The sequence below is a fragment of the Coptis chinensis genome, chromosome 7, assembly GCF_015680905.1.
Source record: "Coptis chinensis isolate HL-2020 chromosome 7, ASM1568090v1, whole genome shotgun sequence".
NCBI lineage: Eukaryota > Viridiplantae > Streptophyta > Magnoliopsida > Ranunculales > Ranunculaceae > Coptis > Coptis chinensis.
In genome coordinates, this window is record NC_141462.1 from 44759481 (window position 1) to 44775891 (window position 16411).

Consider the following 16411-nt stretch of genomic DNA (forward strand, 5'->3'; position numbering starts at 1 on the left):
GCAGATGATGCGAATGGTGTTGTATACAACAGATTTTGATTTAATGTAGGTTGAGGTCCGCCTAACCTCTAACTGATTCAAAAAAAGGTGGAGACAAGCCACATATTCAGAGAAACGAATTGAGCAGCTGACTTCATGGCCAAGTCAGGTTAACATGAGTGATAAAGATATCAACTATAGTATAGGGCCCTTTCCAGAGCAATTACATGTAATCCTAGCAGATGATGCGAATGGTGTTGTATACAACAGATTTTGATTTAATGTAGGTTGAGGTCCGCCTAACCTCTAACTGATTCAAAAATATATATATATAATTGCAACTCAGACAGAAACCCCGGAGAATGATTTTGCGCAGCCGTCGTGGAGAATCAAGTGCATAGACCTTTCTACACACACGCAGACACACAAACAAACTTAGCTTTCTGAAAATGGCATTTAACGTTTTCATTTTTCTTTCTATAAGATTCTATGTACATAATAAAACACAAAGTGAACAAAGTGGGAAAGACCAAGCTAAGAACACTTGCAATTCTATCAGAAGAAGTTGATTCTACGGTTCTACGCTCTATGCATGCCCAGTGAGACAAAGCACTAGAAGTTACTTGCCCAGAATAATTTTCCATTTCTTGTTTAAAAGTTCTTTTCATCTTTTCCTCTTTTTGGTAATCCCCGTTTGCGGAGCCCCCTCTCCCTCTCTAACGGATTATTACACTCCGAGGGAATCAACATTTGCTTGGAAGAAAGATTCAAAGCGGGGTTCAATTATATCCACTGTTTCATCCATAGAAGCGCGCCAACTCCTAGTTTTTGAAGTTAAGAGGATCAGCCTTTCTATATATTCAGCAGATAAGACAGTATCCCCCTCTCTCATTCCATCTTCAAGACATAGACTGTGATCTACTGTTATCGGCAGTGAACGTCGAGCAGACCATCCTCTAGACGTTGTTCGTCTTAGATCCTCTGCATCAATTGGACCATTTCCCTCATCCCCATACCTATCTATGTCAGTTGCACTTTTCATGCTATAAGCGGATGACCTCTGCATGATATGCACAAGCATTAAGGCTTCAGTGAGTTTCTAGTGTCAAAAATGGAAAGCAAACCAAAAGAAGTGAACAGTCAGATATTGGCATAAAGCCAATAAGTTATATTTGTAGCTCTCTACAAGTCCACCAAGACAAAGTGGCAGTTGGTCGAGCGACCGGGTTTGGCTCGAGAACCATGATAACAGACTTTTTGTTCTTTCATGATGGTGGATTTAGGCCACTATTGATGTTCAAGTAGAAATTAACATGTTAAAAACCATCTGACAAGTATGTATGTGTTGCGTGTGTGTAATTTTTTTCTCTATTTCTTTTGTGTGTCTGTGTGTTGGGTGGGGGTTGTACCTGATAAAAATTCCATGGGAAATTCCGCCTTCTATAGTTCTCTGGTGCGATTGTAGAAAGGACTTGAACAACCTCGCTCATGGTTGGTCGAGAATCAGGATCCCAAAGAAGACACTCCTTTGCTAAATATGCCATTATCTGCATTTCTTCATCTGGGAAAATGCCTTTAAGAAGGGGATCAGGCAATTCAGAAATTACACGCTTGCTGTCCTGTAAACGAGGAGTGGCCTACAAAAACGAAAAATAACCGCAAAGAAAACTCAATAAGTTCTCAGTTTTATCATTTGAAACGAATGATCATACAATTGAAGTACTCATGTTTGACCAAAAAAAATGGAAAACTAGTTCCCTTTGACTTCATGCATCTATGCTCACATAAAAACTCGTGTCTTTAACTGACAATACCCTCTTTAGAGTATTGGTAAAAGATTTAGAACAATATTCGACCAAGATGACACGTATACAGAGTAAAACAAATGCAATATGGGTTCAATATAATCCCAGGTGAGTAGGCAAACCTTCAGAATAGCTATTCAACATGGGCATGTGTGCTGATCTGACCTGATTGATCTCCAAGTTATGCCGTAAACAGGTCATCATACAAATACAGACTAGCATAACAATAAAGCACCACTTGATTTGGCTTTGACCATCATACTATAGCTATTTGAACAGTCATTTACCCAGCAACCCACCAATTGCTGGGATTAGAATAATCATCAACCAGGCGACATTCTTTTGGATGGTCCATTACTTGGTTATTTCTAACAAGGATGAAGCAAGCTGGTTCATAATATTTCCAACTAAGAGGAGTCCGACTAAAGGCATATTCTTGGGACCGATATGAACACTCTTTGTTAGGAGAAAACTTGAATTGGGTAGATTTGCGAATATGAGAAAAACAAAACAAAAAAAACACAGAATAAAAGAAAACAATAATGATAAGAGCTAAATTTACATTACCCATATGACAAGGCTTTCTTCTCCTTGTTTAGGAGATCTGTAGATGGGCAGCCTACCGCTGATCAACTCTAGAAGAACCACCCCAAAACTGAATATATCTGACTTAAGAGAAGCCCTACCGACAATCGCATATTCTGGTGCAAAATATCCAAAAGTCCCTTGCATTCTTGCTGGAGAATTGGAACAGCTAGGAAGGTCATCAGTCCTTAAGTGCTTGGCCATGCCAAGATCGGTTATCTGCACACAAGAATGAAACATAAAAAATCTACTATGTTTATTATGCCATGCAATTTAATAACAAAGCATATTCGTTATAGTGCAATATTCCTATATCCTGAGTGTGCAGTTCATACTTCGATCTGCCTGACGTTGTAATGTTTTAAACTAAGGTATTCGAAAGTGAACTCCAATAAAAGATTGTGTTGGGCATCTTCAAGTTTTATTTTTCATAACGTAAACATCTTTAAGTTTCATAAACTGCAAAATTGCGATCTTTTGGTTTCATCCTCTATTGATATTTAAATAAATGATGAACGGATGTTCTGATTATAATGAACAGTCTGGATGTCGAACTGGACATCCAAACTGTCAATCAATACCACTTGAATACAACAACCAGATCTACACAGACTTGCCAATATTTTATTTCATATTTGAAAAATGCAAATTTCTGAAGCTTTCCAGATCCTTACTTTAGCTCTCCACTGATCATCTAGAAGAATATTGGTTGACTTGACATCTCTATGCAGAATTCTTGGAGCAGCTGCTTCATGCAGGTATTCCAACCCTCTTGCAGCTCCGAGTGCAATACTAACACGAGTCCCCCAATCCATTGGTTTCATCCCTGGAGCTATATCCAGACAGTCTCTCAGATTTCCATAGGGCATGTATTCAAAAACCAATAGCCTCTCAGCAAGTTTTCCTTGGGATTCTGAACAGTAGCCAAGCAAACGCACCACGTGACAGTGGTGAAGCCTTGATATCAGTTCAATCTGTGATACAAGGGAAAATAGCAAAGTTAGAGGCCTGCACATAGAGTGGAATATTCTGTTTCTGACCCTCAACCAATAAGGCTGAATAATAACAACTATCAGATAGCTAATAAATGGAAATTTGGTAAGAAGTACCACCTCGGTAAAAAAGATAGAGTCCGCTTCTGGCCCTTCCAGAGGTTTTAGTCGCTTAATAGCAACAGTTGTACCATCTTTCAGCCGCCCACGGAAAACATGGCTGCTTCCCCCAAGCCCAATCATATTAGAGCTCGAAAACTTATTGGTAGCTAGCTCCAATTCAAAGTATGTAAATTGGACAATTGTTCCAGGTATAGTTCCTCTTTTGCTTCTAAACATGAAAGACGCCCTTTTCATACACCCTGCAGAAAGGGATATCTAGATTTGACCTTTGTTTTATTCCAAAGCATATTGGTGAGTGAGTAGCTTGAATTTGTACAAATACAAGCTTAATTATCCTAGAGTCTAAACTGTTTTATTGCAAATGCAATATATGCATAGTATTGGAAGAAACTTGTTTACCTGTTAGCGGGTTAATATGAGAATTAATTTTCACACCAAATTCTGGCACTGAAGCAGACCCGTGACTTATAAGGTTGGTTGCGCTGTTGCAGCCTGTATATTTGTCCGATGAAAAAATTGGTGGCTGCACAGGACATTTGTCCCTGCGGTAGATGTAGCATCCCAGAGAAGCAAGAAAGGCAAGACTGGTGAGTACGACACTTAGTAACAGAATAAACACGATATATTTATTGGAAACATGCTTCTTTGAAGCTTTTGGTTCACCAAAAGGTCCTGTATAAGATTCATTCAGGTTGGAAACCGTTAGCCTTGCAATTAATTACTACAGAAACAAATAGAAAAGATATTGAAATCCTGAAACTATACAAACAAATAATACATGTAAGATTTTACTTTTCATCAAAATCAACTCTACAATCATTTAGCAATATAAATTCTGGAGTTATTTTTTTCCATAAAATGCACACCCATGAGATACTCAAGTTTGCAATACCCTTGTGATAAGGGCAAGTTTTTCAGGACTGAACTGATTTCAATGGTGAGAAGACCTCCATGGTCAACATTTTTCTTAAATTAACCGCAGACACATTTCCACATGAATTTGTACAAGCTGCAATTAATGCAACTAAATCCATTTCAACACATAATGAAAAAACAAAAACATATGGAGAGCCTATACACCATCAAAGCATTTAAATCTTGCAATGCCTCATTAGAATTTTAAACAGCTGAACTCTACAGCTATAGCATTTCTCAAATCTAGCAAAGCTTAGGAAAACAATATCAATCAAAGTCTCTTACCCAGTATGAGTTATTGATAATGGTAGCTCTGGAAAAATATTCTTGAAACTAGAGGAAGTAATAAAACAAGCCTGAAAGAAAAAAAAAGAAAAAAAAAACATTCTCTACATATATGTGCCTAAAGAGGCTCACAAGCATGCAACTTCTCTACCATTTTATTTCCATTCTAAACAGAAAAAACAAAGCTTACAGAGACTTAGCCATTTCCACATTTGAGATTCAAGCTTTAGATTTTAAAAGGTTCATCATCAGAATAACCAAGACATGAGTCCTGAGTGTACAATATTGTGTTATAATAACAAGGACTAGGAATCACCGTGCCTTTGACACTGCAAATAAAACCTATAATGAATATAAAATTTGGGAAATGTCTATATGATATGATGCTTGTGAGACTCCAATCTACAATGTATTGCTCTCAGGAAGTTTTCACGTATTAGTCAGATTATGATCGTTGCTCATGTCTTGCATGGTTTGCACTTCGTGTGCCTTCAGCAAAAGTTTTCTCCAGAAGTTTCACATGATCACTACTTTTACGTGGAAGTTTCATTGAAGTCACTTCCAAATGTACTGACTTATAAAACTTGACTAGATCCCTGGACATAAACAGTTTTAGAATCTAAAAGGTACCATAAAAAGAAACTGAATAGCAACAAGAAATATATCCCTGTGCAAATGGAGATTATATCTCCACTATGTGTGCATATTGTTTCTCAATCATGGATGTTTGCAAACCAGCTTCAGCATATGTTCATTTGCAGTGTTATTGTCAATATACAGTTAAACTACTTGGAATCATCAAGAACCAACATTCATTAAGATATTTTTACCTGATGTGCAATTGCAGGATGCGAAACAGCTGGTATCCTGGATGCTGCCTGGTCCTTCGTTGACTCCTTTAGCACCACATATACATGTCCAAATATCTCCATTATCTTCTCCTGCAATTACCAGATTTTAAATTATTTCTTTATTTAAGTTATAATTCCAGAAAATGGAACAGTTAAAGCTGTTAGTGAGATGTAAGTAAGAATTTAGGAGAAGTCCAAGTCACAGATACAAGTCTACGCCAATATAACAGTTTGCAGAAGTCAAGGATTGAAGATGTGGCCAAAACCAAATATTGGTAAGCCATACGAAAACAAAAAACTAGAAAAAAGCCCCTGAAATTTTGATGTCTTACGGAAAACCAAAAACTATGAATGAGAGACAATCTATGGGAATGAGAACATACACAATGTAGAAATGCTGAATCAAATATAAGAATTGTATTGCCTAGTCTAGTCTGAATATTTTACACTCTCCATATCCATAAAGCTAAACTGCAGAAACAGTGAAGAACTATTATTTGCTAAAATGTGCTAAGTCAGACGATAATTACAAAGCTACTGGAATAATCAAAAGATCCTAATGAAAAGATTCTCTATATTTATGAGAAGTTTAAATGTCAAAATGTCTGCAGTATTTTTCTTCTAGAAAGGAAAAATTGGAATATGTATGTTCAAATTGTTTATATCATTATATTCCAAAAATAGATGATTCACAGTAAACGACACAGAGTCCAGTAAATGAGATTTATTGTTATTCTTATTCTTGGAAAACTTTACTAAGTATCCACAAAGGCAAGTATAATACCAGGACTGCAATCACAGGATGATCTACAATTAGCTCCAACAGCATTGGTCTGGTTTCCTTGATGAGCAGAAGCACATGAACATGTCCATTTATTTATAGAAGACCCTTGAGGAACTGTCACCAAGAAGTTAGATTACTTTCTCTAAGTTACTGTTGAAAAGTTTTCTAGATGAATTTGGCAATGCAGATAAACTTTTCGTACAAAATTAATCTTGAATAAACAACAAGAACAATGACCATAGTTTTGATCGATCTGGTACAGACAAGCTTTTATTGGAAAGCTCACAGTGAAACAACAACAACAGTAAGAACGCCTTCCAAAACTTTAGTTCGCCGAATGGAGAATGATTCTCTACTAAATCTTGTATACAGATCTAGCTTCTGATAATTTGGAAAATTGGAAATTTTCGTGAGTCCTCTCAATTATGTGCAACAAAATTAATAGTCATGGACATAGGTGGGACATTACAACCAACATCATGGAGAGCTACACACAATCATTAAATTCATAGAAGAGTTCTATTGCCAAACATATCACTTCTGATTGGTTGAGACAAAATATCCAACTATGCATAAATTTCTTCCTAGATGTTTGCTATTGTTATTACTTATAAATACATTTTCAAGAATATCGTCAACTTCTACAAAAATTTCGAAGGACAAAAGTTATCCTTGTAGTCACATCAGGTTGATATATTATATGTTCCCCTTGCCTAAACAACCAGAGAAGTTTCAAGCATACTAACCACATGAAGCATATTGAATCAAGAATACGCAGATGATTAGGGTAAAAGTGGCACCCACTTGAATCTTCATTCTTTCAGACAAACGTTGAACCAAACAAAGCCTGTTACAGAGGACCAGCAGTTAATTTATGGAATAGTCTCTGTTGATATGTACTGAACTGCATCTCACTGCTAGAGCCTAGAGCTACTTTATTACTACTGTTTTCAACTAACTAGACTGTAATTACCACCTTCATGATCTAGATTCAGTTTATCAGCAATAGGTCGCGGAGTAATCTAATACCACTGTCATGAATAATAGAATCCTCGCCTCCGCTAATATGCAATCACTCCAACCTGCACCTATTAACAATCAAGATTATCACTCCAAAAAATATTGGAAAGTATGTCGCAACTCTAAGAGCAAAAGTTCTACTCAGAAAATTGTCGGTTTATGCACAAAGCTATTCAAAACTAAAAGTGAGAAACTGAGTATATACCAAACCGACAAAAGGTCTTGTACTCATAATAACTAGAGAGTTAAAAGCTTGTTATTGGGTTGTTCTTTTCTGTAATTGTGGTACTAACGGGTTATCTTAAACACATTAATGCATACACAAGCACGAGACCAGAGTTCGCGAAAAACTCAAAATTGAAATACAGAAACTACATAAAATGGGTTTTAACATGGAAAAAAATGGGGCAGAGTTTAGAGTCATATCTGGCCAACTAATTACAAAGAAATAAAACATGTTTGGCCAACTAATTGCATGGATTTCCAATTTATTCACCAGAAATCCGAGAATTCAAGAATGACAAACCATACACCAAAAGCTACATTTCTATGCATTGATCAGATACATTTTTCCTAAATGATTCAAAGAAAAGATTTAGTTCTACTTAATGCAATGAACAGGGAGCTACCGAAACATTGAGTTGAGCACTAATTAGACTATAACTGAAAATGCAAGTTGTAAAACACAAAATAATCTTGCATAGAGAATCAAGTAAATTATACTTAGAATCATAAGTGATAGTTGCTGTCTTGCTGAAATGCTGATGATAAATGTGACAGCAAATAAGTCAAATGTAGACTGATTAGTTTTAAGACATTCAAAGACATCTAACTTAAATAATTAGACAAGGAATAAAAAAGATAAGACAAAGTAATCTACATTACTCATGACCTCTCACCTCACTGAAAGCAACTCTTTTGCAACGCACCCGATTAAGACTCCCCAACTAGAGCTAACATAAACAAAACGGGCATTATTTCTTTTACAATAATAAATAATGCGTTTTACTAGTAGAGAATAAATGTGTAAGAAGATATTCTGTAAAAAGATTGAGCCAAAAAGATTTCAAAATTTCAAATATGCGTTTGGGACTAACGGTTAGAAGACTTGGCTTCAAAGACTTTACTATTTTTGTATTTTAATGTGTGACATTTTAGGAGAGTGGTATTTTTTAGTTTAAGTTTCACCGGCTCCACCTAACCCAGTGTTGTGTCGGCTGTTACAACAAGACAGAACCATATTTTGTCAACAATGGAATATGAAAAAAATGTACAATTAGTCCTTGTTACACCACTTGTGTAACGTCACAATGTCACGTTGATCTAGATAAGATGATGGGGGTGGGGTAGTATTTAATGCCAGGTGTTAAGCAAAGAGTTCCTTACTATAGTTAAGGACTGTATGTACAGTACCACGGAATCTTCTCCCTTGACATGTTGACTTATATAAAATTATGCACGGTACCTTGGTCCTTGGCACGAAAAAAATTGACAAAGAAAATCTTGAAAACATTGAAGTTGACGTGTCGGCACTGATTGTAACGTGAAGCATCAAACAGCAGCAACTAAGAGTTGGATTTTTGGTTAGGATTCTGTTTAATAAGAGTTCACGGCCGGGATTTATTAGTTACTAATATATGTTAGAACATCTTAATGTGGTGGTAGTATTTTCTTCGAATTTGAAGGCGAAATTTGGAGAAATTGGACGCAAAATTTTGATTAAATTTAAGTGGTCGCAAATATCATTTGAAAATTTGGAATAGGAGTACCTTGCGCGACATTGATACTGTCGCGCGACATTACCGCCGTCACCCCCTAAGTTGAAAAAAAAACTCACGCGACATTTCCACTATCGCACTAAATTGAAAAAGTAAAAAAAAAAAAAAAAAACTCGCACGACATTAGCAATAGCGTGCGAAAGTACTACTAGCGCGTGGTGCTGGTCAAAAAAAAAAAAAAAAAATAAATAAATAAAAATTGTGGCGACATTTGCAATGGTGCGCGACATTACCACTGTCATTTTGCATCCGCATCCGAAATACTAAATTTGCGAACAAGAATGCGGCTGGACAGGTGATGCGACCAAATATGCTTACGCTTCCTCCTAGAGTTAGAATTCCAAAAAATTCCGAATTTTGGAAGCAAATTTGAAGAATTTTAGAGGTGATACTACCACCTTGAGATACTCTTATATCTATATATAGATATCCAATCTAAAAAAAAAAAAAGGTTTATTCGTGAAAACCCTCCATTTTATGACATGCTTTTGTGTTTACCCCCCAAATTTTGAATCATCACAAAAGTCCCCCCACTCCGTCCTGGCCCCGTTCAGAAATCATCCATATTTGTCCTATTGCCTAAAGTACCCTCAGGAGTAAACACAAACTAAAAGAAATCGGCCCAAGCCCAACTAACTAAACTAAACGACCGGGTGTATAGGATCGCACTCGCCCTCATCTTCTTCCTCAACTACCGAACCAACAAATCCTAAACACAACAAATCCAACTGAACCAGCAACCTCGGGTCGAAGAACGCTTCAATCGCAATTTCTCGTTTGTTTGGCAAGAGCAATCATCACAAGTGGAACAACATACACATGAGTCACCTTTGATCATTTTAGAACTGGACTCTGGTGTATACATACATAAAAAAAAAGACAGCGTATTCTCAAAAGTTATATCATCCCTGAAGCTAAGGAAGTAACCACTCAAGGCTTCATAGCAAGAGCCAACCCCAAAACACGGGATTCTTATCCAAGGCCTTCGTGTCTATCTCACTAGAAATTGTCGGGTCGACTTGGGTTTGAGTTCATCGCAGAGGGCCCCAAGCTTCCGTTCTTTGTTAAGCCTTGCCTTCACCATCGTCGGATCATCAATTGCATACGATCCTCCAAATTGATAGATAGTGTTCTCATTGGTGGAGAACCTTCTAGCAATCTCTATAACTCCAAAGACTCCTCTTAGGAAGACCGGATAATGCACATATGAACCTTTCAAGGTATCTCCTTTGTCGACCCGGAAATGAGAGAAACCGGGTGTCGAAAAGTAATTTGTTTTTTCGCTTTATTCATTTACCGGGAACTTAAACATTACTAGGGATGGCATATAAATCAACCGGGAACAGAGAAACTTACGAGTAATTGGAAGCATCAGACCGCACTTTTCACACTAATACCAAAGATTGTATTTTGTTAAACTACCAAACTTGGTCTCGTAAAGTAGACTCCACTCCAAATGCAAAAGTTGGTCATTGCCAAGGGTGTTGAAAAATCTACAACTGGGGAATTTGGTTCAAATTAGTAATTTGTAGTCAAAGTTGAATGCATGTTCATGGAAGTATTGCACCTCTCCACCGCAATGTAAAGAATAAGAAGAAAGCGGCTTATTCGGTTATAGCGACATTGAAATACAATAAAAGAGTCTTGCATTTAACATGACGGATATTCTACCTTCTTCTTTGTCATATATGTGGAAACTTGATCAGTAGCAATAGCCTTGGTAGATGGCACAATCTCATGGAAAGTGGCGGTTCTAAAATGATCAAAGGTGACTCATTTGTATGTTGTTCCACTTGTGATGATTGCTCTTGCCAAACAAACGAGAAATTGCGATTGAGGCGTTCTTCGACCGAGGGTTCTTTGGTTCAGTTGGATTTGTTGTGTTTAGGATTTGCTGGTTCGGTGGTTGAGGAAGAAGATGAGGGCGAGTGCGATCTTATACACCCGGTCGGTGTTTAGTTTAGTTAGTTGGGCTTGGGCCGATTTCTTTTAGTTTGTGTTTACTCCTGAGGGTACTTTAGGCAATAGAACAAATATGGATGATTTCTGAACGGGGCCAGGACGGAGTGGGGGGACTTTTGTGATGATTCAAAATTTGGGGGGTAAACACAAAAGCATGTCATAAAATGGGGGGTTTTCACGAATAAACCCTAAAAAAAACTAGATCACCAACCTTCTATAATTTTTTAGTATATATTGGATAAAGAAAGAAGAATGAAAATAGAAAATGCTACCAAACATTATGAATCAATCAAGCAATGAGCTTGTAATTTAAGTAAGTGCCTTATATGAACTGACCTTAAGAGTTGATGAGCATTCTTGTTCAAACTTCTAAGCGAATGAGTGACAAAACAATTGTTCTCTATCTGAAAAGAGTCTGCATTGCAGCAATTGATGAGTAGCTAGCGCTATGTGAGCCGTGTGAAACTCAACACTATCACGGATGAGTGAAAGCTCCTCGAGATGCGCATAGTGGAGCTTGCTTCAAGCACCAATTAAGGAATTCATGATGAATAATGAGGCTCCCACCACTTAGATTCACTTCTCTTCCACATTGATTTGATCTTGATAATAAATTCAGTTGAATCAAGCATGTATATGAATTAGTAACGATAAATCGAAACTGAGCAGACTAACGGAGTCAAAATCTAAACCCTTTTAAAGGAGCCTGCCCAAGCTATTAAGCCTGGCTTTAGCCGCCGTTACATAGAGGCTTTAACGAGCTAGCCTTCCACCGCCATACCATCTTACCACTTTCGAACACTTAGGCTTTTTAGCCTTCTAAACCTTTGAGCTGTGATTCCGTTGAACTATCCAACCGGAATGCAGCACGTTTTCTCTTAGCTACTTAAGCCTGGAAGCCGTCGTTCTACGCTGTTCTTATCTTCTGGGCTTTTAATCATCGTAATATAATATAGAAACCAAATCTCTTTTCTCGCTAAACTCAAAAAACCCCGAAAAAAAAATCAACTATTCTTCTCTTCTCAGGAAACCCACAAATCTCCTCCACTATTCCTTTCCTCGCTAAACCCAAATTACCCAAACTCTATTGTCGATGGATTCATCGCCTACTGTTTTTTTTTTTTTTTTTTTGTTCAACAGGTTGTTGCACTATAGCTAAGTGGAGCTTTTTTTGTTGTTTTACTCTTTGCTGGATTTCTTTGAAGAAGAACAAACAAAGTCAGAATTTACAACTTAGGTGCTCTGTTCTTTGATTTTTGTGCGATAAATGCAAACCCATCCATTCTGTATCGATCGAACAATTTGTTCTTTTTAAATTACAAAATAAGCAGAAGAAGAAAGCAAGTAACAAGGTAAGAAGACTGTTTCTTTCATTGCTTATTGTTGTGTTCTTATTTGATTCATTATTTGATGTTTGTTGAAATGTTAGTTTTTTTTTTTTTTTTTAAGGAAGCATTCCAGACAGTCTATTGAGAATGAGTGATAGAAATGTCAGCTTTTTCCAATTCTTTTTGCTGTTGGTTTTGAAACCCACTTTACGGCAATTCGAGCCACTGCTCTCTTGCCACATCCTAACATGTGAGGATTTCGTCTTTGTCTTTAGGGTGTTCTGTCTTTGCTGTGCCAGGGTAATTAGAATACAGAGCTGCCAGTTCTAGAGTATTCACAAGTTTGATGCAAGGTTAACTTTTTAATCTTTCTTCCATCGGTAGCTGTAGAATTGTTTGTACTGTGGAAATGGACTTTCTAAGTGGTTGGGGGTTCATGAGTGATAATGGTTTTAGGTTGTCATTTTGTAGCATGTGGGTTTTTGATTTTGTCATTGCATCTGACTATTTTGGTTAAGCCAAAGAAGTACATGAATGCTTAAGCTGAATCCCTTCTTAAAATACATTACAATTAAAGTATTTTAACATTATACTGCCTAGAGAACTAAATATTTTCACTACAAATGATGTTTTTGTTTAATCATAAGTTTTTAGATTTTTTTCTAGAAGTATTATACTATATATTTTATGCTTCTTATAAGAGGTGTTATCTAAATTGTATAAAAAATTATTAAATTAGTTTTCAATAGGGGATAAATTATGTGCAAAAGCAAATCCAACCTAACAACATAGTTAAGTATTAAAAAATGTAGATATTTTAAGAATATGGTTCCACCATCTCTATCTATTTTTTTTAATAACGTCTATACATATCATTAAATCAATTACAAAAAATTTACACTGGCTATTTGTGGTGGAACAGGATATTGGCAACTGTGACATTCAAATGTTGGAAAAATAGTACCTCCTTTTTTTAATTGTTTTTTTTTCCTGCTTATAAGAGGTGTTCAAAAAATGAATGGTTATTAATACATTTTGGCTATTTGTGGTGGAACAGGATATTAATTATTCAAATGTTTTTCATCCCAACTGCCTAGGGAGTACCTCCTTTTGTTTAATCATAAGTTTTTAGATTTGTTTTGTTGGTAATTAGGCTTTCAACAATTAACCCTTTTATTATTATTATTATCCTCTTTGAATAAAGAACGATATGTTTATTTACTTATGAATGTTTCGTTTATCTAATAAGTTTACATTTGAAAATAAGATACTCGATTCTTGAATTTCACTTTGTGGATTTCGAAATCTGACACTAGAAGTGATTATGCTTCTTATAAGAGGTGTTCGTGTGAAATACTGCTCATGGTTATTTAAAACGTGTAATTTACACTGACTGTTTGTGGTGGAACAGGATATTGGCAACTGTGACATTCAAATGTAGGAAATAGATGAAGATGTGGAGTTACCTTTGACGTATCATGATCTATACAAGTAGATTGGTATAGATCCTTCTCGAGGCGTGTCGTTGGGTCAGAGGTTGTGCAGAAGTATTTGGGCGAGGTATGATTTTAAGGGTGCAAAAATGGTCTGTCCACCTGTAACTGCTTTTGGCGTACCTCTAAATTCTTCATAAACTTTTGAAGAAAGGCTTGATCAGTTGGAGATCCAGAGTCCCAGGTTAGTCATAACACCCTCAATTTACTTATCTCATCACATTATTATCAAACTTCATTAAAAAGTAATAATGTTAGAATGGATGACACACATGCAAGGTAATGAACCTGCTCTTTCATTACCTTGGTCCAGGAATTTGCCTGCTTCAAAAGCAACTCAATAATATCCAAATCCATCATAAATAAGAATCAATTGTCCTTCTCAATGTGCTTACCGGAAATGTGGAATTGATGTTAGTTTATTTATTTATTTCAGATATTCATCTTCAAGGCATTGGTGCTCCTAAGCCTCAGAAAAAATCTTCTAGAATTGTACGTACTACCATATGTTGATGTAGTTTGATTGGGAGCTATTTTGTTTGCAAGGTCTGTTCATTTCTTGGCCAAAGGACCACTACAAACACAGGATATCTTTGTTTTGATTCTCTCTAGATCCACTGAATGGTGTGCAGTTTTCTTTTTCTTTTTTGTTTTGTTTTGTAAACACATTAGTATCAATAAACCTATATTCAAGGATACATAAGCATGACAATGCCTTCAAGGCTGATCACCGGAATTCCAATCAGTTACAAACTTACAAAAATACTACCAAGCCTAATGTTCCAACATAAGGTTCATGACACACCCACGCCCAAAAGCTTTACAATTGCAAATTATTTGCTGGAAAACACAAAATCTGTTTTCAAAAGCTTTGGTTTCTCTCAAGCCAGATACACCAAGTGACAGTGGGTGCTATGATTTGGCTGAGAAGCCTGCAGTACAATATAAATTAATGGCTTCCAGCTCTGTAGCTCAATATAAATCTTCATAGAATCTGAACCCATACATGATATTGCAATTCACCATATACAAGCTAACAATAACGTGCGCTCACCTAGTGACTGTAATAAATGGCAAGCGTGATACATGCAGTATCCTACGCGCCTCGCCACGCTACATTTGTCAGTGTACCGTTTGTACATGTAACATAACCTATTATGGCTCACTTAAAGTACATTTATCAGCGTACGTCATACGTCATATGTTGTACATAGTGCGATTGATAATGATAAAATTGAATAGCTTAACTACGAAATGAACGATGAAACTCAAAACGTAAGTAAACTAAAACTATTTATGATCCTATATGCTTATCAAAGATTTCTCTACTCTCAATCCTATGAGATATAGTAGAGTAGGAAGTTCGTTCCACTCCTAGTGTTCTAGCATGGAATTGTTTTCTAATCTAATTAGTCGTTTTTAAGTCTAATGAGAGCTTTACGAAGGTGTGTTATACTACGATACCTATATGAAATTGATTATGTTGAATCTAACTACGAATGCTATGGAAATATAATTGTTTTGAATCTAGATAAAGGATTATAGGGAATTGAATCCACCTCGAATCCAACTTAATAGCCTAGCATAGATTCTTGTATCTCGATTCTTACATTCTTACGGCAAGAAATTCGAAGTTCTAATCCCTAGTGTTCATGGCATTTCTACCGAAAGTATTAACTAGCATGTGAGGTCGTCCACCCATTCTCATGGCTTAATCACGACCTTCTAGATTGGAATAGATTCTACAATGCTTCTACATTATACCACTAAGTTTTCATCAAGGCTTCATCAACCCTCTAATGGAGGTTTTAGCCTTGAATCATTCCATGAATCATTCCCATATGAATCTAAACTAAACATATTATTAAGATTCAAATTTACTAATCTAAACTAAACGATAATTAAATTCTAATTAACAACTAAGAAATGGTAACCAACAATAATTAAAACTAGATCTAATAGATTGAAATAAACAATTCAAATTGATAAAATAATTATTTTATTTATCTAATCAATCAAGAACAATGATTCAAAGACTTAATCTAAAACAAGAATTGGAAATGGAACTAAAACTTAATTTAATTAATTAAACTAGATCTAGAATTATCTATATTGTTTTTAGGTCTAACTAGCTACCATTAACAAAGAGCTAAGCTTTGGTTTTATATGTCCGGATCCAAAAATCGTACATGGGCTTGGAGCCATGTTTTTGGGCGAGAATCAGCCCAAAACCCAATATTTTCGATCAAAAAAAGGCCTCTTCACCTGCAGTTGGTTTTAACAGACTTTTCGTCCACTTATGCTCCTCTAATTGGGTCAAGGCTTGGACCATTGGAAAGCTCTTTCCGAGCGGTTGTTTTGACATAAGGTAGGCCCCATTCAAAGGTCCGAGTCCAAAGATACGGCCATTGGAAGTTCTCACGACTTTGTGTGTCTTTGTTTCACGCCGTGTTGACTTTTCAGCTTTTGACGGGCTTTAGGAAGGCTTTGTCTTCTTGAATCTAGGCCTTT

General features: G+C 36.3%; 1 protein-coding gene and 1 long non-coding RNA gene across 6 annotated transcripts; one reads left to right on the forward strand and one right to left on the reverse strand.

Moving 5' to 3' along the window:
* Positions 1-399: 399 nt before the first annotated feature.
* Positions 400-8549, reverse strand: NCRK (Protein kinase superfamily protein). 4 transcript variants are annotated; one of them, XM_086571837.1, is made up of 11 exons: positions 8239-8549; positions 7296-7407; positions 7066-7166; positions 6320-6433; positions 5515-5625; positions 3884-4156; positions 3482-3723; positions 3044-3343; positions 2352-2588; positions 1389-1616; positions 400-1039 (listed from the first exon to the last, which is right to left on the reverse strand). In XM_086571837.1, exons 3-11 carry the CDS (start codon positions 7133-7135, stop codon positions 707-709), a joined length of 1908 nt encoding a protein of 635 aa, XP_086427963.1. In that variant the 5' UTR covers positions 7136-7166; positions 7296-7407; positions 8239-8549; the 3' UTR covers positions 400-706. The 4 variants fall into 4 exon arrangements, with proteins under 4 accessions (XP_086427963.1, XP_086427961.1, XP_086427960.1 ...); XM_086571835.1 differs by lacking the exon at positions 8239-8549 and adding an exon at positions 8063-8197; XM_086571834.1 differs by lacking the exon at positions 8239-8549 and adding an exon at positions 7969-8071.
* Positions 8550-11070: 2521 nt separating this feature from the next.
* Positions 11071-14603, forward strand: LOC147487657 (uncharacterized). Of its 2 annotated transcripts, XR_015203045.1 has the most exons (4): positions 11071-12431; positions 12683-12760; positions 13819-14084; positions 14337-14603. It is a non-coding gene; the product is annotated as an uncharacterized LOC147487657 (long non-coding RNA). The 2 variants fall into 2 exon arrangements; XR_015203044.1 differs by lacking the exon at positions 12683-12760 and having other exon boundaries at positions 11297-12431.
* Positions 14604-16411: the final 1808 nt, after the last annotated feature.

Coding starts and splice junctions, on each gene's coding strand:
- NCRK (XM_086571837.1), bottom strand. CDS start 7,135: ATGAAGATTCAAGTGGGTGCCACTTTTACCCTAATCATCTGCGTATTC. Junction 2,589..3,043: donor ATGATCAGTGGAGAGCTAAA/GTAAGGATCTGG, acceptor TCTTGTGTGCAG/ATAACCGATCTTGGCATGGC. Junction 1,617..2,351: donor AAGAAAGCCTTGTCATATGG/GTAATGTAAATT, acceptor TCGTTTTTGTAG/GCCACTCCTCGTTTACAGGA.